General features: G+C 38.0%; 1 protein-coding gene across 1 annotated transcript in view; it reads left to right on the top strand.

Annotated features, from left to right (window-relative positions):
• The window catches only part of Abcd2 (ATP binding cassette subfamily D member 2), a 39,434-nt gene extending 26,321 nt beyond the window's left edge, over positions 1-13,113 (top strand). Inside the window, exons 8-10 of the mRNA XM_048444807.3 lie at positions 1,943-2,027; positions 6,269-6,394; positions 9,681-13,113. Of these exons, the coding sequence (XP_048300764.3) occupies positions 1,943-2,027; positions 6,269-6,394; positions 9,681-9,900 (431 nt within the window). The 3' untranslated portion in view covers positions 9,901-13,113. The remainder of the gene's footprint in view (positions 1-1,942; positions 2,028-6,268; positions 6,395-9,680) is intronic.
• Positions 13,114-23,784: the final 10,671 nt, after the last annotated feature.

The raw sequence follows: 23,784 nt of genomic DNA, 5'->3' as shown, positions 1-23,784 counted from the left end.
GATGTTACTGTATTGATTATTGTTTAAAGATATCTTTCTATTTTGTGTATATATGCTGTGAGGTAAGGGTACATGAGTACACGTGCCTGGGGAGCCAGAAGGGAGTGTTGGATCCCTTGGCACTGAAGCTACAGGTAGTTAGAGCCACTGGACATGAGAGTTGGGAATCAAGTTCTCTACAAGAGCACTGTGCGCTCTTAACCACAGGACCATCCCTCTGGTCCCAGTATTGCTTTCTCTTCTCTCTCATTTCTCCACCTCCCCTAACTCCTCCTAGATTATTCCCCACCCTGAATTATTTTATATGTTACTTCTATTTATTTCTTTTTCAAGTTTTGGAATAGGGAATACTTTCACATTATTCAAAATTTTAAAATAACTTAAGATATATCCTTAAAATAGTCTTTCCATCCTTGTTCTCCCTAATTATTATCTCCCTACTTCATTTAGTTTCTTATTTATAACTTCAAACTTTTTTTCCTGAGACAGAGTATCAGAGTATAGTGCAGACTGGCCCCCAAATGGTGACCCTCCTGCCCTTGCCCCTGTCCTAGGATTGAGGCAAGTCTCACTGTTCCTGATTTAATAGCACATTTTCTAAAATTTGGACTAAACTTTATAGTAATTTCTAAAAGAAGAAAACATTAAAGAAAAGAGGAATACTGATTTAAAATTAACATACATTATTTTGTCAAAGATTCTGATCCTTTGCATGCTGAAAGATGAGTTCATATTCTTTTTGATTAGCAACAGAATTGAATAATTGATCTGGTAATTTGTTTCTTTAGGCACCCAGAGTTAAAACAATAAAGAATCTACTTCTTCCTATAACCTATGACTGACTTTATTCAGAAGTTTAGTAATGATAAAAGGCAGCTGAGGGAGAGCGATGACTATATGGAGAGTGGCCTCTCTCCGTGGGGACAATCCAACCCGAACACAGGCAGTGTGGGAATGCTGCCTTCAGTATTTGCCAAGTTTGAGCAGCCATTTCCTTCTCTGACAATTTGAGTCTGTAGAAGTAGAACTTGGCTTTGTCCTTATGTAATCACTTCTAGTTAACTATGTAAGACAGTCATAATTCAAATACTACAAACGTGTTAACTTGAAAAGTAAGGCTCTTATGATTCCACCCCCGGATGTGTGTCTGCTATGTGTGTGCACATTTTCAGAAGTGTGGCCATAATATATGCCATTCCAAAACTTCAGTTTTAATTTAGATGTTTCAGGTATTATTTTCATAAAATATAAAAGAGTTTTTACATATATCCCCTAATCTTGAAAATAGAAGCTTACATTGTACATTCATGTCAAGCCATCAGTAGTTAAGATGCTTTAACAGATAGGCGGCATAGACGGTGGAAGCATTAAACAGACCTAAGTATAGACCCCAGCTCTGATAGATAACCATAAACTCAGACCTGTCTATTGCTCCATGAATTTTGCATTAGCCACTTGTAAAGTGCAAATAAAACCAGGTGTCTCATAAGCTGTAGAAGAGTGAAAAGAATTGCATAAAATGCCAGGCATGTGGGAACCGTTAACTTAGCTCCTCCCATGCTGTTTCAGGATTTGGCAGTTGTCCTATGCAAATTATTAGATCTTTTCTCCAGTTATCCTCAAAATTCAATATATGTGCATCAGTCCTTTGAATAGAATAACAAATGGATTTTTACTGAGTGCCAATGTTTACAACTCTTTCAAGATGTCTATCAATGTGAGGGATTATTACTCTTTAAAAACAATATATTTAACATAAGATACTCATGCATATGGCTCTGGAATCTATCCATATGCTTTACAAAATACAAAGTTCTTCCCATTTTCAATCAAAACAGGCCAAGAACTGCTAGTCCAGAATAGAAGTAGTAACAAATCAGCAAAGTATCTGTAACTGTGTGTATATATGTATGCATTTATTGTTTGTTTGCTTGTTTTTTAGGATGGGATGCTGTTATGGACTGGAAAGATGTCCTATCGGGAGGGGAAAAGCAAAGGATGGGTATGGCCCGGATGTTTTATCATAAGTAAGTGTGCTGTGCTCAGAAAACTATGATCTGTTACTGACATAATAAAGTATTCAGCAGGATTCAGCGATCCCATCTTAGGTTAAGTAATATTTGTCTAGGAGACTGGAGAGATGGCTTAGTGATTAAAGGTGCCTTCCACCAATGACAACCTGAGTTGGATCTCTTAAACCAGTGGTTCTCAGTCTTCTTAACGCTGCAACCCTTTAATACAGTTCCTCATACTCTGGTGACCCCCAGCCATAAACTTATTCCTTTCCTACTTCATAACTCTAATTTTGCTACTGTTATGGATTGTAGCGTAAACATCTGGTATGCAGGATATCTGATATGCTACCCCCAAAAGGGGTCGTGACCCACAGATTGAGAACCACTGCCCTAGACCCATACGGTAGAATGAGAAGCCCAGCACCTACTGCATATTTTCCTCTGTCCTCCACATGTACCATGATGTGCACACTCACACACATACAAGTAAATAACTGTACTAAATAAATCTAATAAAACAGAGATAGAAGGAGACAGAGGAACTGAATGACATTTTAAAAAATTATCTTACTAAATATGCATAAAATTTATACTTTTGAGTTTGTCTATTTTTTTATTTCATTAGACACTCTATATATTTCAGCTTATAAGACAATAGCACATAGTATTTATCATTAGAATAATATATCATAATTATATGTTTATTTCGAAAACACTGATAAATAAAAAGAATTAGAAATATTATATCTCATTAGCTGTCAAAAACATTGTTAAATTTTTGAATAAATTTCTTTCTGGTCCTATCATGCACAAGTTGGTGGTAATCGTAATTGTCGTCATGTGTTTCATAATTTGCAATTTATATCCCTTCCTTAGTTTCATATGCTATCATATGCCTTCCTTTGTTATTCTTTAACACTTAGCCTATCATTGTTTGCTATCATTGTTATAAAATGTATGTACTAAGTGTATGCTGTAGGTATATAATTCAATAATCTTTCGTAAATGTAGGAACATTATGTAACCAACAGCTCAACCAAGATAGAGAATGCATTTATTACCCTGGAAATGGCTCTTAACCCCTTTTTTGGTCCTGTTCTGCATATGTCCATTGCTATTCTGGTTTATTTGCTTTATAGCCTCACATAAATGAAAGCATGCACTATACAATTTTATACATATCTGTGATTTTTAGGAAAGAAACGTAGTTGTCTTAATATATGTATTATAATAATAAGTTTACATTGTTAGTCTGAGAATAGACAGTCCTTTTTTAAAATGAACTGAATTTTTCTAACTCTTGACTTTTCCTGCTATGATTTGAAAAGCTGCTTTCTCCAGTGAGACTCAAGGGCAAATAGCAGCTTGACATTTATGGTCAGCTATTAGCCCATCTCTGTGAATTGGCTTGAGTTTCATCCACAAATACTCAGTAATATGATCAGCAGCCTCTGAAGGGTGATGTGGTAGATTGCAAGTGACCAGTTTCCTTTTCTCTCTGTTAATAAGATAACCCGATATTTCGAGTACCTAATAATTTGGAATAATTGGGATTTGTGATTGTGAAGTGGTTTAGGTCTAACGTAATAATGAGTGAAGATCAAGTCAATTCTGCGAGATCGAGGAAGACAAGCACATGGTTAAAAGGCAATACTTTTGCAAAAGAATCAGATAAATTAGAAAATTTAACACAGGGAAGGAAAAGTGCAACGTTGAGAAACTGTGTCCTCCCATCCTCACAGGATCAGCGATAAGGTCATGACAATGAGATCACATCACATACTGAGCTTTAATAGGAAAGATCTGAGCCAGCGACAACAGAGAACTCTGGTCAGAGATTATACTATGCATACTATCAAAAAGCATAAGTAGCATATGCTTTATGAGAGTCTTATAATTTTAATATTTAAAGAATGACCAGGAAAATCCTGTCTTAAAAGGATAGCTTCACTCTTTCACATATCCTGTGCTATTAACAATACAGCAGGGGGCAAAAAAGAAACAAATTCTAAGAGATGACATCATGCAATACTATGAGCATTAGTTCTGTAAGTGCCCAATCTCTCTCTCTCTCTCTCTCTCTCTCTCTCTCTCTCTCTCTCTCTCTCACACACACACACACACACACACACACACACGGCCTAAGTCTGCCAAGAAAACAGTATATGATTCTTCTTACATTCCTTAGACTAGAAGTTGCTATAACAACGGAGTATAAAATATACTTTTTTCTATTTAAAAGTAGCATATCTTCTTTAGTTCAAAATACTCTAAAAAGCAAGACAAAATACAATAAACAAAGGACTAAAAAGGGCTTCATGAAAAAGAAAATTTTACCTAAATATTTCTCTTTTATTCTTTTTTTCATCTTTTCTACTTAATTAACATGGAGAGAGAAATAATATTTGATATATAATAACAACCCTGCTGTTGTCTTGGGGATGCTGCAGGGATCATTAAACACTTTCTTAATCAATCCCATGGGGCATTAAAAATGGTTTAAGCCCTGCATCTGGGAGCCTTCACCATCTCCAGAATAGGTAACAGGATCCTATTAATCAGCAAACATGTGCTAGAAAATAACTTACAATGTCAAGTAATTATTTATATAAAATGAGAAATTTCTACTTATTTGGAGTTAAAGGCCATGAGTTTGAAAGAGAGTAGGGTGGGATCCATGGGAGGGAGGGTGTGAAAGGAAAAAAGGAAGGGGAAAATGATGTAATGATAATCTCAAAAAATAAAAATTAAAAATTGATAAATAAAAGTAATTTCATGGTGAAAACTGGCCTGGAAAACTTTGAAACTAAAAGAAGCAAAATCACCCAGTTGAAATAAATGACAGGATATAATCAAATTAAGGATTGAAATCAATAAAATAGAAATGAAGAAAACAATACAAAGAATCAATGAAACAAAGAGCTGGTTCTTTGAGAAAATCAACAAGATAGACAAACCCTTATCCAAACTAATCAAAGGGCAGAGAGAGAACATCCAAATTAACAAAATTAGAAATGAAAACAGGGACATAAAAACAGACGCTGAGGAAATTCAGAGAATTATTAGGTTATACTAAAAAACCTGTACTCCACAAAATTGGAAAATGTGAAAGAAATGGACAATTTTCTGCATCGCAAAAATTAAATCAAGACCAGGTGAACAGTTTAAATAGACCTATAACCTGCAAGAAAATAGGAGCAGTCATCAAAATCATCCCAACCTAAAAAACGAAAGGAAAAAAACCAAAAAACCAAACAAAAACAAAAACCAAGAACAGAGGGTTTCTATGCATAATTCTGCCAGAACTTCAAAGAAGAGCTAATACCTATACTTCTCAAATTGTTCCACACAATAGAAACAGAAAGAACATCGTCAAACTCTTTTTATGAGGATACAGTTACCCTGATACTGAAACCACACAAAGACTCAACCAAGAAAGAGAATTACAGACTAATCTCACTCATGAACATTGATGCAAAAATACTCAATAAAATACTGGCAAACTGAATCCAAAAAAAAAAAAAAGAAAAATCATCCATCATGATCAAGTCAGCTTCATCCCAGAGACACAGGGATAGTTCAACATATGAAAATCTAACAATATAATGCACCATATAAATAAACTGAAAGACAAAACATATGATCATCTCACTAGATGCTGAAAAAGCATTTGACAAAATCCAGCACCCCTTCATGATAAAGGTCTTGAAAACAGTAGGAATACAAGGAACATACCTAAACATAAAAGGCAATATACAACAAGCCAATAGCCAACATCAAATTAAATGGAGAGAAACTCAAAGGGATTCCATTAAAATCAGGAACAAGACAAGGCTGTCTACTCTCTCCATATCTATTCAACAAAGTTCTTGAAATTCTGGCTAGAACAATAAGACAACAAAAGGAAATCAAGGGGATATGAATTGGAAAGGAAGAAGCCAAACTCTCACTATTTGCAGATGACATGATTGAATACATAAGTGACCCAAATTTTCAAAACCAAAATGAAAACATCAAATGACAGTGTTCATGTTGACTCAAGTCTCACGAACCTAGGTTAGGTTGCTGGCCAAGTAAAAATAAATAAATAAAATAAAAGGAATAAAAACAGCTGTGTTTGCTTTGCCACTTCCACCATGACCAATGTCACATTCTCCTTCCTCCCTCGGAAGCTGTCAGAATACGCTGCTGTCCAGAGAAAGACACAGTTCCCGAGCAAAATCATTCATCTCTTTGTATTGTTTTTTTCCCAGACCAAAGTACGCCTTGCTGGATGAATGTACCAGCGCTGTGAGCATTGATGTGGAAGGAAAGATCTTTCAGGCTGCTGTGGGAGCTGGGATTTCCTTACTGTCCATAACACACAGACCTTCTCTATGGTAGGTGCTTCTAGGTTCCTACTCTGAATAGAAGCTCTGTTTTTTTCTTCTTAAGGGATAACTTTGCTAAATACTTCCCTGTAGATTATAAGGTATTTCATTTATTTTCTATTTGTCTTTCTCTGACTTCCCTAACACTTTAGGTCCCCCCGGCCTAATGAATCTTTAATGTGTTATATGGAAATGAGTTCCTCTAGTCATTTTGAAAAATTACATGAAAATCTGATTGTTGATCTGAACTAAAAATATTTATAATACTAGAATGTACAGTGAAAGATTATGGAGTGATGTAAGGCTACATACTTCTTTCAACGTTTCCTTTAAAATCTGGGGAAAACATAAAAATGTTATAACAATACTTCCAAAACTAGCAAGTTAGAGGAATCACAGTATATAAAAACTATTTTTGTTGTTGTTGTTGTTGGCTTTAAGAAAAAATGAGCCTTAATAATGCCTTAATAATAAGGCATTAAATCTCCCTTAGCCATTTTAACAGTGTTGAAGAATGAAGGGAAGGGTCAGAAATCACGAATGACTTTTGAACTGTTATCTACTTAAAGGGGAAGACCCTCTCAACAAGAACCTTTAACCCACTGAGCCATCTCAGTATTTCACTCTCTCTAAACTTCCTATTTTAATGATATGGTTATGGGATTTTTTTACATTTTCCTTCTTGAAATATAAATACAGTGTTTTCAATTTAATTTTTATATGGTCTTATATGTTAAAAGGTCAATATTTTGGACTCATTTTCTTATTATTAAAAATAAATGTTTTTTTCATATGCTATATTCTGATCACAGTTCCCCCTTCCCCAGTGCCTCCCACTTTCTCCCCTCTTCCCTACCCACCTAACCCACACCTTCTCTCCCTCACCAGAAAACAGGCGACAAAGCAACAACCAAACAAACAGACAAAAGAAAAGAGCCAAAGAAAAAGCACAAAAAAACACAGACAGATGTAAAGACACACACACTTCTGTTCACACAGAATTTCCATAAAATTACAATATGGGAGACAATAACATGCAAGCATAAGACCTGTAAGGTTAAAAAAACACACAAAGCATTATTAGAAAAATACTCCACAAATATCATTGAGTTTGTTTTGTGTTTGAAATCGACTGCTGACATGGGGTCTGCCCTAAAGTGTGGTATATATTCATTCCCAGTGAGACTTCATTGGAGAAAGGTAATTTTTTCTTTGTGAGTGGTTGTTGATTGGAAATAGTTTCTGGGCTATTGTGTTCACTTCTCTCAACATTGGAACCCATCTGGCTTAGGCCTCCTTAGCAGGTCCAGGACATGTGAAGTCTCTGAGTTCATGTGTGCATCAGTGCTGTTGTATCTAGAAGACCTTGTTTCCTTAGGGTTCTTGCTCCTCTCTGGCTTTTAAGATCTTTCAGTATTCTTTTCTACAGGGTTTCCTGAACCCTGGGGTGGGAGTAGGGGTTTGATGGAGACATCCTACAGAAGACTGAGTGTTCCAAGGTCTCTCACTCTCCACACATTGTCCAGCTGTGAGTGTCTGTAGTTCTGCCCTGCTCCTGCAGGAGGAAGCATCTGTGATGACAGTGAGCAAGACAGTGATCTATGAGTATAGCAGAGTGCCTTTAGGAGTGATTTTATTGTTGGTTTCTTTAGTATAACAGTAGTATTTGGTTTTCCCCCATCTAGTCTTAGGTTCTTGGCCATCCAAGCAGTGTTAGGAATGGGTTCCATATAACAGAGTGGGTCTTATAGTGGTCAGATAGTGGTTGGTTAGTCCCACATCTTTTGTGCCACTATTGCCCTAGCATAGCATGCAAGCAGGATACCTTTGTAGATCATAGTGTTTGTAGCTGGGTCGGTACTACATTTCTCCTCTGAAAGTGTGCCGAGTACCTTCAGTACCATGAACGCTAGTCAGTAGTGTTGAAGAATCCAGGTAGAGACCAACTTGACTTTTCTGTGGTTAATGAGTTGTGTAAATATTGTCTTTAGCAATAGGATCTTACCATCAGTCTGTGGAGAACAACTGGTTGACATGGCCTGGGTTGTGGGTTTCTCTGGAGCCCCTTTGGTCAACAGCTCAATTAGGTGTATTACATTCCTGGTGCTGGAGAATTTATTTGGTGGCAGGTAACATTGATGTTGGAACTTTGTCTTTCCCATTACTTGATAATTCCATTTAGATGTCTTTAATGTATGTGTATATATTTTTTTTAAGAAATTTCCACTGGAATAGCTTTCCATACCCTTCAAATGACCCTCAGTTTACCTGTCCATCCCATATGCCCTACGTTACCCCCCTCTTCCCTTCCCTCTCCATTTAATTCTCTCATCCAACCCTTCCAGCCATCCATAACTATCTATTCTATTTCCCACTCCTTAAGACATCCTTCCCTCCCCATTAATCTCTTACTTCATATAACCTCTGTGGTTATAAGGATTGCAACCTGTTTATTGAAAAGTTAACAGCTAACATCCACATATAAAATAGAAACTGATATAAAAGACTAACTAGTTATAATAAATAATTACTTTTTGAAATAAGTATAAGATAAAACATTGAACAAAGTCATAAAAACTGAAGAATCATGACCCAGTGATGCTAAGTGCCCAAGTACAGGTGGCTTACCATGGGAAAAGCTCTGCCAGTCCCACTCCCTTCTCCCACCCCAATCCTCTGCTAGTGGCATAGGCGACTCTTAGGAGATGGGTTGCTTCCCATCTTTCACTACAAATCTCTGTATCTATGTAACTGCGCCATGAAAGAATAATGAATCTAGGGAGCAACAAGAGAATTTCTCTAAAAGATTCCTGGGGCAGGCATGTCAAAATCATTCTAAATTATTATTACCGAGAAAGTGGCATTTACATAGAGTTTATCCCAGAGGATGGTGTTACACACAAATAAGTTGCTTTTGTATTTCCTTTACTTTCTTTAGTTTTTCTCTGTATGTTTTTTTTTAAATTGTACTGTCTTTCCTTAGTTTTCTCTTCCTTATTTCCATTCTAAGGATGTTTTATTATTTATTCTAAAGACATGCTGGGTTATGTGGGTAGATTAAGACAAGAATAGTATTCTTTTGTAAATTATATTTACTCAAAATATAAGATAAATTTAGTAACATCAAGAAGAATTTCTTAGAGATTAAAGACTTTGGATTTCAAAAATGTCCATGTTTTCTGAGGTAACACTAAAATTCAAATGTAAAATATCTGTCTTTACAAAAATTTGTCTTTAAACACCACTTAGAAAATTCTATAACTATGACTCATAATACTCCGTTTTAATTATGCAGGAAATACCACACTCACTTGTTACAATTTGATGGCGAAGGTGGTTGGCGCTTTGAACAGCTGGACACTGCTATCCGTTTAACATTAAGTGAAGAAAAACAAAAGTTAGAGTCTCAACTGGCTGGAATTCCCAAAATGCAGCAGAGACTCAATGAACTGTGTAAAATTTTGGGAGAAGACTCGGTGCTGAAAACAAACCAAAAAGAAGAGGACACACCCTAATTTATCTTGATATGTTCTAAGTTAACTTTTAGGGAATGCCTCAGAGACTCCCTTCACTGCATGCAGTATGCTAAGCTAAGTGCGGAGAAGGCAAGCCAGCAAAAAGTATTTGGTATGATTTTAGCATCAAGGAAGTATAAGATAACTTTTGGAAAGAAAAGCAAACACGTTAGTTGAGATTAGTCGTGAACTTTATTAATGCCCAATGAAGGGTCAACTCACCTATAAAAGAAAAGAGGACCTTCTACGTGAATATGTGTGGTTTAAGGTTCTTCTTGTGGGAGAAAGCCCCACAAAAACAAAACAGTAAGGGCAGTACCTGGGTTGACGTCAGGTGGGCAGCATCAGAATTTTGAGTGCTGCTTTAGCCCACTTACTGTGGACAGTAGGTACACCTGAAATCTATAATCAGCACTGCTAGTGGCCAGCTAACCCTGTGTACAAAGTAACAGTTTGATTAAAAGAAACTTCAATATGAAAAAATGTATTTTAATGACAGTGGTTGAAAGCAAGCGTGGCTAGACAAGCATAAAGTGCTGTATATGAGACTGTCAGACTGGGAGCATCTTAATGCAGACACAAACAACTGACTTTAATAAGAATCGTGCATATTTATTAAAACCCCTTTATTTTTAAAAAAGAAAATTGCCCATACAGAAGAGGAGGGTCTAAGCAATGCTTGCACTGGCTGCTACTTGAATCTCCAGTGCTCTATACTTCAATTATTATGCAGAAATACTGCTTGTTTGGTGCCCAAAGAAGCAGTTTTAAAACTTGGTTACTGTCCTAAATATGGATCCTGGAGTTCATAGTTATTCCCGCATTCAGTTCATTTTAGTCTGCTTTTGAAGCAATCTTTAGAGGCTGCTAGCTTTTGCTTATTTGCTTCTGAGAAAACAGATACTCAGATTTATTTTGATCATGTGATTTATTTTGAAAGACATGTAGAGATCAAATGAAGTTCTCATGATCTGATTCAGTGCTGTTACTATTACTGCCCCTTCGATTTAACTGAGCTATAATGTCAATAAAAAATGAGATGGGCCAGGTAGGTGGCCAGAAATGGAATTAGATAGAGCAGGGAGTAAGGGAAAAATTAAAGCAAATAAATAAATACAGTTGAGGGCATGGAGAAATGACACTTGCTTCTCTTGAAGGGGACCGGAATTTTATTGCCAGCACCCACATGGTGGCTCCAAAACTATGTCTAATTCCAGTTCCAGTGGATCTTAAGCCCTCTCATGACCTCTGAGGGCCCTGCATACATATATTGCTCATTCATATATGCAGGCAAAACACTCATATACATAGCATTCAAAATAAATCTGAATAGAGTAAAGATATTGAAAATTGGCAATTCTAACATTATTATACAGTTGGTGTTTGTAAAATATGAAAAATGAATAGAAATGGAATGGCCATTGATCTTTGACTTATAGCGTGCCACGGAAGCCAGCACACTGCAGCTCTGTACATCAGCACCCAGAAGGGCAGCACATTGCTGAATATGATGAGAGACAACCTATGTGAATGCGTCATGGAAAAGATCTCATCCGTCCGCGTGCGCTGGAGTAAGGAGCTTTAATCTCGTCCTCTCTCAGGCATGGTGATATATATGAAAAACAAAGAGGTACAGTTATAGTGGCCTAGGATTTTGTTTACACATTTAGATATCACCTTAGCAGATGCTCATCTCTCATAGACTATTTGTGAGATAGACTACCTGGAAGTCATTCACAATGATTGCTGTAAGAAATTACATTTCCACATGTTCAATTCCACAAAATCTGGGTAATTTGAATTACCAATAAAAGTGACCACCTTACAAGAATTACTAGAATATACTTCATAATCAGCAATTTTCACCTACCTGTTACTACTACTTCTTACTTGTGGCGCAAGAGCTGAAGATTTTGTTTAGAGAAAGCACGGAACTGGGAAGTAACACTTTTATTTCCTAACCTTTAACAACCATGTTACTAGTTAGCTAGGTCATCGTGTTAATGTGTTAAGCAAGTGTCTTACATTAGGTTTTAAAGGCACAAGAAGAAAGCTAAAAGTTCACCTTTGAAGCTATAGTTTTCATAATTTAAAATTAAACCATTTAAGTACTGGATATCTTACATCTTTAAGCTGACATCAATCCCAGGTTCATAGTTAGACTTTATTTAATAGATGTTACCAATGAGTTGAAGTGAAATACACAAGACTCATTAGATGTTTAAATTCTATACTAAAATTCTAGTCATGGAATTTAAATGTTAAAAGTTTCAGGATAAACAAGCTGTTTTTCAATAACACTTTTTTTTAAACTACTGATTTTCTGAATTACTTTTTCTGAGACCAGATATCCTCTGTCTAGAAAGGGAATCTAATGTGAACTTGCGTTAGGTATCACAACACTCTTTCCAAAGTGGCAGACCGGAGTTGATATTCCAACAGGAATACCTGTGAAAACATGAGCCCACTGAGACATCTTCCTTGAATAGGACAAAATAAAAATAAGGAAAATGGAATATAACTTCAGTTGTCAAACTACTGGTTTTTTTTTTCCTCAGAAAAGGTGTAAATTTGTGGAGCTTGATTATTTGTGGGGTTTTAACTCATAAGCTGAATTCCACAAAAATGTGACATTCTATTTCTGCAGCATCCAGTTGCATGCCAAGCATGAGTCTGAAGCTGTGTTCACTCTTAAAGATAGGATAATCTTTAAAACACTCTTGAATCACAAGGTTGCTGATCTAACTTGAAAACCAACCCACATTACCCTGTGTTTACACAGGAATGGTTTTCCTTTGATGGGAATTTGACTTTTGTCCCAAATTTTGGTGTGTCAAAAGAGGTATAAACAAATACGTTGGTTCGTATTTGAGGCATTAATTCCAAGTAAAAGTGTGTATTTGTGAAAGGCGTAGCTTATCTTGATGTTTGATATAGTTGGTTTTTTTTAACCTGTGTATCCTCAAATCTTGTTAACAATAGAACTGAAACCCAGAGGAAGTTATGTGCTTAGAGATGCAATAAACATTGTGATGATGATGAAGTTATTTATTTAAAGAGATGCCTCTGGCGCAGTTGTATTGTAAGCAGCTACCACCGTGCTGCTGTTCCAGATGCAGGGGCTGAGAGTTTGTATGCGGACTTTAAATATTGCCATATGAAAGCTTTCACATGGATGTACATTTTTAGAATTAAAAACACGTATCTTCTTCACTTATGGTGGCATTTCTGATTACCTGGTGCCAAGAGACCTCACCAGTTAATGCAAAAACTTCAGGAGCAATTTTTTTCTAATGTACTCGGGTTGTATTGATGAAACTGAATGAGGAAAAAAAAACTCTTTTAGGATGAGAATCAATATGAAGCTGAGCAAGAATGTGGCTATGATGTTGTCTGTTGTCACCCAGTCTGCACGGCATGTCCCAGCTCTTGAGCTCAGCACTTGTGGTGGTTTGAATGAGAATGGTTCCCATAGGTTCTTATACTTGAGTGTTTGATTCCTAGTTGGTGGAGCGTTTAGGAAAGATTTGGAGAAGTGGCTTTGATAAAGGTGGTATCTCATGGAGGGAAGAGGGGTGGATTTGGGGGTTTCAAAAGTTCACAAGACCAGACCCAGTCTCCTTCTCCCACTGCCTCCATCTTTGGATAAGATATGAGTCCTTAGCTAGGCTCCAACACCTGCCTCCCTGCCTGCCTATTGCCTTGCTTCTCACCGTGATGGCTGTGGACTCACCCTCTGAAACTGTAAGCCAGCCCCCACTAAAGTGCTCCCTTTTGCAAGCTGCCTTGGCTGTGGTATCTTTTGATAGCAATAGGATGGTAATTAAAACACGATTCATCACAAATCCTTTAGTCACCAAGAAAAATCCTTGCTTATTCGAGGAGTTACAGGCTAGTTTAGTGGTGTAAAGTGCCCGATTTCTGGATTATAAGTAACTTTTGGGCTTGTGACTATATATACTTTAGTTACATATTGTGTGATGGTGCCTCAACACCTGATTCTATCATTTAGGAGGCAGAGGTAGGAGAATCACCATAGTTTGAGGACATCCTTGACTGCGCAGTAGGTCCTTGGCTATCCAAGACGATAGGCTAAGAGCATGTCTCAAAATAAATGATGAAAAATCGTGCATGCCATTTCCCAAATAGTTGCTGAATAATAATTTCTCTATTAATTCAGATCATGCTTTAAATTTTAATTTATGCCAGGCACTGTGCTGAATTCTTTTGTCTGCCTACAACTTTCTCTTCTTAGATGATACACAGACTCTTAGTAACTGCAATGTTCATCATACATAGAAAAACACATGCCAGGTGGGAGACAATTAAAAAGTGCTTGTCCAATGGGGCATGGGTAGATGTGTGAATGAGTGAGTTGAAATGTGCAGTAAGGTATATGGAGAACACATGAAAATGAGGGCAAGGATGAAGAAGATCTCTGGTAAGAGACAGAGTCCACGCTTCCCTTCACGTCCCAGGAACTAGAACTGTTAACGTTGATTTTTTTCTTTTTGTCAACAGAAAACTGGGGCTCTTGGTGTTCTGTGCTGCTTGCTTCATCCACTGTTTCTCCTCTTCTCTGCACTAAGAATTAGTCCACTCCTTTGAGATTTTTCCACAGGATGCTCTTCTGAAAGTACTGTGGTTTTGTAAATGGTTTTGCTCATGTCAGCCACACATATAGTAAAAATGCAATAATACAGAGAAGATCAATGTGACCCTGTTGCAATTATCCCTTCTAATTCCCTGATGCAACAGAAAAATCCATATTATATTAACTCTTCTATTTGAGTTACTTAGTTCCACTTGCATTCTCTCTCCTCACCAGCCCCTGAAACTCCCAAGTGTGAATTCTTCTTCCTGCTACACTGAGTGATTCTCAACATCCCTTATGTTGTAAGGAAAAGGTCTAGGGATCTCTATATCTTGCTATTTTCACAGATAATTTAAGAAGTCTTTATGAGTAAGAGAAGTTAGAGACATGGACAGATTTCTATTTTCTTAATATTTGCTTGAAGTTTAATACCATCCAAACAATGAACAATGGTGACTAACTCCCAGTGATAAAAAATTAAAGCAGACATAGATTTAACTAACAGTTGAGCACATTAGAAACACAGCACTCTCCCTTGACTTGGACCACAACTGATTGCACTGCTTGGTTGGTTCTAACCTCTTAAGAAACTCAGACTACGCATGCTCCTGAATTAGCTTTTCTGTACCTCGGGTTTTAAACTTTTTAGATGTGAGGATTTACTCACTGTATGTATGATCACAAATAAATGCATAAATACAAATTGTTTACTGTTGAATAGTTGTAATTTATGACTATTAAGAATAGTGAGCCGGATGATGGTGGCACATGCCTTTAATCCCAGCACTCAGTAGGCAGAGGCAGGCCGATCTTTCTGAGTTCAAGGCCAGCCTGAGCTACAGACTGAGTTCCAGGACTGGCTCCATACCTGGGAAACCCTGTCTCAAAACAAAACAAAACAAAACACCAAATAGTGGCCTGAGGGTGGGCAAAAAGGCGGAGGGCAGAGCAGCAAGCATGATCAAGAGGAGAGCAAGAGTATGGGAGCCCAGTCACAGCAGACAAAGGAGAAAGCATTGCCAAGTAGAGCTGCTCCTCAGGCTGCAGGGATGCTTGGGCCACCATTGGGTCCACCTTGCCCTGTCACAGCCTTCTAGGACATGGAGCCATTGCTGCTGCTGCTGCTGCTGCTGCTGCTGCTGCTGCTGCTGCTGCTGCTGCTGCTAGAGCTGTTCATTGCTCCCCCTGCTTGGGGGAAGAGAGCATGGGCTGCCAAAGGCTTTACACAAGATGGTTGAACTGGTAGGGTAGCCTGTGCCGAGGGCAGGGTGGTACAGCAGTTCGAAGCTTGTGCAGGTTCTGCCAACCCGGATACTCTATTCAACTACATGAACACCCCAACTCTGTGCAATAACATGATATCCAAGATGAGGAATGTTCATTTTCTGTGTTAAGTCTCCTCAGAAAACTTGTATGGCCCAGGCTGCCACAGGAAACAAGACTGGCATCCACAATCCATGCTGCTGGCTGCTATGGGCAGAGAGGCAACTTTTCAGTGGTGTCTGCAGACTCGTAACTGGGAGTGAGAGACCTGAAGGCTTCTGTGCTAATACCCCCCCTAAAACATAAAACAATCCAAATGAGAAGCTATTGACGAAATCCCTTAAAAAGTTGTGATAAAGATGCTGAACTACAACTCTTCTGTAGTATAAGGAGCAGGCTGCTTTTAGTCCCACCAGGCTCCCAGCCACCTGGCTAGCTTTACCCAAAATAATTACACAGAAGCTCTATTCTTTTAAACACTGCCTGGCCCATTATCTCCAGCCCCTTATTGGCTAACTCTCACATGTTAGTTTCACCCATCTCCATTAATGTGTATTGCCACTTGACTGGGGCTTACCGGCATAAGTCTAACCAGCGTCCATCATGGAGAGGAGAGCCATGGCGTCTACCTGACTCTGCTTTCTTTCTCCCAGCCTTCTGTTCAGTCTACTTCACCTGTCTAAATTCTGCCCTATCAAAAAGCCAAGGCAGTTTCTTTATTTGACCAATGAAAACAACACATAAAAAGAAGATCCTCCTACACCACTCTTCCTCTTCTCAGTTGATGGCAATGGTAAGGTGTAGGTGGGAAGGACTCAATTTTCCTTATGGAACCAGATGCTGGGAGTTTGACCAAGCTTCAGTGAGTATAAGAACATAAATTGGACTTGTTTTGGGGGTTGGGGTAGTGAGGACAAAAGAATGGGAGGGTAAACCTGGGAGGAGTAGGAAGAGAGTGTGATCAGGATGCATTGTACGAAATTCCCAAATATTTAATAACATTATGTTGGGGTAAAATAAAAATCTAGAGGATTACAAACAAGAATAGTGAACTGTATTGTGACAACCTTTAGGTATATCACACACTGTGTACATGCGTACATTTTTCTGGCCCCAGCAACCAGAGTGGCGCTTTCCACTGCAGAACTAAGTCTGTGAACTTTCTCAGTTTACCACAACTCCTAGGAAAATCTGAGCTCTCTAAGTTGGCCTGTAAGGCTCTGAATCATCCGAGTGCTTTCCCTCACTCTCTTTTCTGTTCTGGATGCTTCCTTGCTCGAGGTGGGAACAGCCCCTTCCTTCTCAGTCACTCTGCAATCTTCCACAGTTGCTCCGGTTTTCCTTCCTGCCATTGCCTGACTTACTCATTCTTTCTTCAGATGGTCCGCTGGGTATCCGATCCCACAGGGAAGCTTTGCCTATCTCTTTCCAGTTTCATTTTTATAAATGTCTTCTTAGTATTTATTACAGCTGGAATTCTCTTTTCTTTACTAAGGTCTACTCCAATCTCCCTGGAGAGTGGAGAGTTCCTGGAAGCTTGCAGTTCAGCTAGTAGGTCGGCTCCAAAAGTAATTTCAGTTTTTGCCAGACTGAAACTTGCTATCTAATATTGAAATACATTTTTGGTACATGTGATAATGATATATGTTATGTATCATTTTAATGCACATTTCTTGCTCTATTTTGCTAATGACTTATTACTTGCTGTTTATTTTAAATTCTAAAAAAATGTATTGACAGTTTCCTATATTTATTTAATGAATAGTTTTTTTCACCCCCATTTTCTCCTTTCATCCTTATCATTCTCCCAGTGAAACACTTTTTCTCAACAAGTCCCCCTCCTATGTTTACGTCATCTTTAGTTTGTAGTCCAGAGTTTAATTAAAGCTTCTTGTCCAAGCCTGGGTGGGAGGTTACTGACTGGAAGAAAAGCAGCATATCTGTGACTGTAAAAGTGGAGAAAAGAGCACTGCCTCCCTCAACTTTATCATTATGAAAAGATTAGACAAGCTACAGATATGAGCAATTGTCCTCTCTGAGTACAAGATGGGTCACAAACCATGAAGACTCAGAAATGCATTTGACTCAGAAACCGCTGAGGAACATGCAGTAGGCAGTTCAAGAAGTCTCAAAAGAACAACAGTTTTGAAGATGAGAAAAGTGGTGGCCATCAAAGGTTGGCAAGCAGTTAAGAATAGTGATTAAAGTCAAGCCCAGAGGAGAAGTTGTGAAAAACTCAAGTGGTTTGGGTTTGAAACAAGTTGGGAAAAATAGGAAAGAAAAGACTGTCTCAAGAACTAAACGCAATTTAAAAAAAAAATCATTATTTTGAACTGTTTAATTCTATGCAATAATGAATTACTTCTTCATGAGATTGTAAGTGCATGTGTATGTGCTTGTGTGTATGTGTATGTGTGTGTGTGTGTGTGTGTGTGTGTGTGTGTGTGTGTGTGCCTCATGCTTGTGGACCAAGATGTAAGCTTTCAGCTATAGCTCTAGTACTAAGCTTACCTACCTGCTGCCATGATACCCACCATGATTATAATGAGCTCACCCTCTGAAACTCTAAATCCCCACTAAACTGCTTTTTCTGTGAATTGTCTTGGTTATAGTGTTTCATCACAGTAACTGAAAAGTAACTAATACAATAATTTTAAATGGAGAAAATCTTAAAGCATTTCCAATAAAATATGGAACACCACAAGGATGCCCACTCTTAATATTCCTGTTCAGGATAATTCTTGAAGTTTTGGCTACAACAATAAGACATGTGAAGGAAATAAAGGGGAGATAATGATAATGGGGAGAAAAGAAATGAAATATCTACATATGCAGATGACATTCTGTATATAAAGGAGCCTACACTGTACCAGAAAACTCTTATAGCTGATAAATGCATTCAACCGAGCAGCAGAATACAAAATTAATACACAAAAATAAGTAGCCTTTCTATGCACAAATGATAAACATAGCAATCAAAGAAATCAGAGGAACAATCCCATTTACAATAATTTTGAACAATGTACATATTGGATAAATGTTACTAAGAAGGTGAAATAATTATGTAATGAAATCTTTAAGACAATGATAAAGAAAGAAATTGAAGAAGATATCAGAAGATGAGTGCCTGCAATGTAAAAGAAGAACTTTAGGAGACTGTCCAGGCAGTGAGCTGTCACTGTCAATTCTGGAGTTTTGGAAGTTGCTTACAATGCACTTTCTGTTTACTCAGGTAATATTATGTCCTTCTGGATTCTTTGATGGAGTTGAAGAATAGTTAGTTATAGTTATAGTTCTCCTTAGTTATGATAAAAGATAATATATATATAAATATTGTAACTATAATTCTTGCTTGATAACTATTTTGTTATATATAATTTTATTATATTAAAGTTAGAACTTTCCTCTTCATTTAGACAGAAAAGGGGAAATGGTGTGAGAAATCCTCTGTATATGTGTTGATTTTATTGGTTAATGAATAAGGCTGCTTCAGCTAGGAGCTTGGCAGAATAGAGCTAGGTGGAAAAACTAATATGAATGCTGGGAGACAGAAGGAGGAGTCAATGAGAAGTCATGTAGCCCCTTCGAAGACAGATGCCAGATAGAACTTCACCTGGTAAGCCACAGCCACGTGGTGATACACAGATTAATGGAGATGGGTTAGTTTAGTATATAAGAGTTAGCCAGGAATATGCTTCTGGCCAAACAGTATTGCAAATAATATAGTTTCTGAGTGATTATTTTGGTTCTGGGCAGCCAGGAATGAACGAGCAGCCTCTCCCAAGAACAGATCAGAAAGACAAACGTTGAACATTCTCTCAACTCTGGATATTATCTTAGTATCTTCATTTATATTATCACAATTGGAAGGCCACAAAGTTCAGGTATTAGCAAGGAGCTCTAAGGAAAAGCCTTTCAAGAGAGGGGAGATGGAACATAGAAGTCTAGAGGGTTGAGGAAAACAGTGGAAAGACAATGGTTAATTTTGGTGGAAGAATTGGAGGGCAGGATATAAAAAAAGTGTAAAGATAGGACTGATTAATACTAATGGTCTTTTGAAAAAGACATACAAAATCCTGCTACTATAGAATATTTTATTTATATATATATATATTATATATATGGAGAGTTACTATAATTATCCTATGATACTTATCCTATGATAGTTACTATAATTATGCAATGAGAAGGAAGCAATACCCAAACTGGACACCCCATGCTAGAAAACAAACCTACAGTACCAGGAATAGGTTGCTTATTTTGAGTTGTTGGACAGTTGGGTCACGTATGCCTTCTTAAGTATTCTAGTTATTGTCAATACTCTTGGCTACTCTCCAGAACATGACAGTAAGATCTTATTGTTGAAACTACCACATACTTGAGTCACAGACCATGGAGTAATCAAGCCAGTTCTAACCTGGAAACTTCATTCCTACTGACTATTGTTTGTTGTGCTGAAATGTAATATGTGCACTGTTGAAAAAGAAAAGTAATCACAAATGTCACCCATATGTGAACCCTGCAAGCTATAATAACAACTGGCCTGACAAGATATGTTCATTAGTGTAATAATGTCACAAATTTATGGGCATATCCAATCACTTCCTGATCAGATCTATTGCCCACACCATGAGATGGAATCCACACCTGGCACTATTAGCAGAGTCACGAACTTTTGGCTAGATAGGTTATAGGCCCTAGGGGAAAACCCAATACTTTTATTCTGCTAAATGGGCATAATATTTAAATGACTCCTAATTATTTATTGCTACACACTTAGATCACCTTTCCGCCATCATCAGAGAAGCTGCCTCTTGCAGTACACAGTAATGTACATAAAGACACCCAATGTGCAGAGAATAAAAGATTATGGAGCACTCAGCCCTAAATGAGACATCCAGATTACACTCCTCCCTGCAAAGATCTAGCATCTTCATGGAAGAGGGGCAGAAGGATGATGAGAGCTTGAAGTGGCCAATGGGATCAAGGAAAGAGTGATTTTCAGACTCAACAGAGTAGACACACATATGGAATAGTAGTGATTCTCAGCATGCAAAGGACCTGTGCAAAATCCACCAGACAAAATCCCAGAATAGGAGTGGGAAGATGAGCATGAGGTCCCATACTAACTATGGAGCCACTGTCATTTGACAGCTACTGGGAAAGAAAGTCAGTTTTCTTTAGCAGTGTGAACCCAGATAGCTTGATCACCCACCTGGGCAAGCCCATGCCTCAGAATATTTGGGTAACACAAATTGTGTGTGTCCCCTGCAGGCAACTACAGCTATGGGGAGTTAATGACTGCAGCACTTGCAGGGACTCTAGAGAACAGCATGCTGCAGCTCTACTCCTTATTCTGGCTAACATACATCCTGCTTCTCTTCTGCTTTGCTCTACGACACATTTAGGAGAATGACTGTCTTTTTTGGGGCAAGCTCTAGGGCAATCACAGAACCCTCACAACTTTCAGCACAGTGGAACAGATATAGTCAGGACTGTTCCCAAAGTATCGGAGCAAGTATAGTTCAAATAAGAGAATACACAATTGGTTGCACTCAGGCTTGTGCTTCCCAACGTTCTCAGGAAGAATGGGCTATAGACGTAAATGGTCCAGGAGGACAGACAGATAGGCAGACAGTTAGTTAGCTACTAAGAGGAAACCTCAAAGAGAAACCATGGTCAGCTTGAATCCAGGATACAGTAAGATAGTTTGTGTCGGTAGATCCCTTTTTCCTGAGCAGACTTTGTACCTCCAGTTTGTTGCTTGTTTTCTTAATTACTCTCCAAAAATTACTCTGTGGAGACTTACCTTTGCAAACAAAAGAATTGGGAATAGGACAAAGTAGCATTCCAAACAGTACATTTGAAACTATAGTGCTAGTATTGAATTTCAAAGTCAATGCCCTTGCAACATTATGTAAGAAGGGAGGTTGAGAACACTGAGATAAGCTGGAGGGAAGCTGGTCTTTCCTCTCCAGGGCTGCAACCCCTTGTTGGCTCAACAACTGGACTAGCAGGGGCATGATGGATGGGACGGGGCCACCACCCTGCTGCACACCTATCCACCTACTTATGTTCCTGTGGAACTGGAAGCCAGGGGTGGAGTTCACTAATGACTCCCAGATTTACAGCTTCTAGCACAGCACATCAGCTAAATGGGTGGAGGTGGAAAGAAAACCCGGACATACTACCACAATTTCATCCAAAAGAGCAATGTCTCCTCTCCGGGTTCTGCAACTAACAGCATCCACGTGATGCAGCTCTTTGCCACTTGTGCTTAAAAGAGTAGCTTTATTTTTTCATATCGACTGGATGCTCTTGTTTTTTTCTTTATTCCATTACACGTAATGGTGTATCTATAGCCACAGGCTAGGGATGGGTTGTGTTTAGTAAAACACTACACTGGTTCCAGGCAATACTTAGAGACACTAAACAGTTTTAGCTGGCATTTCTCAGTCAAGCAAACAAGACAGGTGCCAGCAGATGTCTTTGAGTTCTGAATGCTGAATAGCACTTATTAAAAAAATCCTAGAGATTATTATTTGTTTGGAGTAATATTTTTGAATATGATAGCGATTGAACTCAGAACCTTTATATGATACGGAGGCACTCCAATACCCATCAGTACTCACCAAGTAATATACAAGAAATATTTGAGGAGGCTGGACAGAGCAATGAGTTGCAAACACTAACTTCCTGAGGACCCAGGTTCAATTCCCATCACCGGCATAATGATTACTGCTTGTAACTTCCAGAGGATCCAACACCCTCTCCTAGCCTCCGCAGGTACTACCAGCATATAGTAGGTCACAGAACTACATGCAGTCCAAACACCTATACACAGAAATAGAAACAAAATCTCACCCAAATAAAAAAATAAAAAAATATTTGAATTAGCTCCTAATAAATATATATGTATATGGAATATGTATGGAAATATATTTGTATGGAAATGTGTGCATATATATGGAAACTTTCTTATGATGGAGATCTCTCATGAAATCTTTACTTGAATATTTCAATTACAACTTGAAGTGTGTTTCTAAAAATATTGTTAAATGCAAAAAAATACTTGGAGCTCTTTGTTCACACTCTTCCTTAAACATAGATTTTTTTTTCTTTTATTGTTTCCTTTAATGCTCAAAAAATGTCCTGACCTTTGATGCTTCTTGTGCGCTATCTTATCATTTGACTTTATCACTCTCTGGAGGAAAAGACATTGCTTGGTTCCTCACAATAGCCCTTTTTTGCACTCTTTGTTTTGTCTGAAGGGGGTCGGTTGCTACAGTGTGCGTGCGCATGGAGGGGAGGACAACGTGTGAGAGTTGGGTCTCTTCTTCCACCACACGGCTTCCAGTGACTGAATTTAGGTCATCAGGTGTGGAGGCAAGTTCCTTTCCTTGCTGAGCCATATCACCAGCCCCAGTAGTTTTACCATTAACAAATGGTAAGAATAAAAATGCTTGCAATGACTAAAAGGATCAAGATGTATAAGGCAATTATCTTGGGTCTCTCTCCTCTCTTTAACTCTATCCTATAATACAATACATCAAAAAAGAACATTTCCACACCTTTCTCCATCTTTAGATCAACACACACAGAACTTAATTTCCTTTTTTTTTTTTTTTTGGTTACTCCATAAATAGTTTTGTAACTTTAAGAAATCGCTTAATGCATTATTAATATTTTTCTTAAACTATTTATTCCTAACATTTTTCGTGGAAGCGTATCATTCCATACTGTAGCTGGCCTGTCTCAATGCCGACAGGTATTTTGCTTTAATATTTTTTATGCTATTATGAAGACTACAATAGACATCTTTGTTCAGAGAGCTCCCTTGTTGTTAGTGCCTACAGAAAGTCTCTATAAATTAGTACCAGAGCATTCACATGTTTTGCCAGCTCTCTTTCCAAGGATGCACTAGCGGCTGTACATATTGTGCCTCTTGTATGTGGGGGTGGATTAAATGAGAAATGTCCCTCATATGCTCAAACATTGGAATATTTGGTACCCAGTTGGTGGTGCTG

Source organism: Myodes glareolus, chromosome 19, assembly GCF_982192425.1.
Source record: "Myodes glareolus chromosome 19, mMyoGla1.1, whole genome shotgun sequence".
Taxonomy (NCBI): Eukaryota; Metazoa; Chordata; class Mammalia; order Rodentia; family Cricetidae; genus Myodes; species Myodes glareolus.
This window is presented reverse-complemented; position numbering and strand designations above follow the sequence as displayed.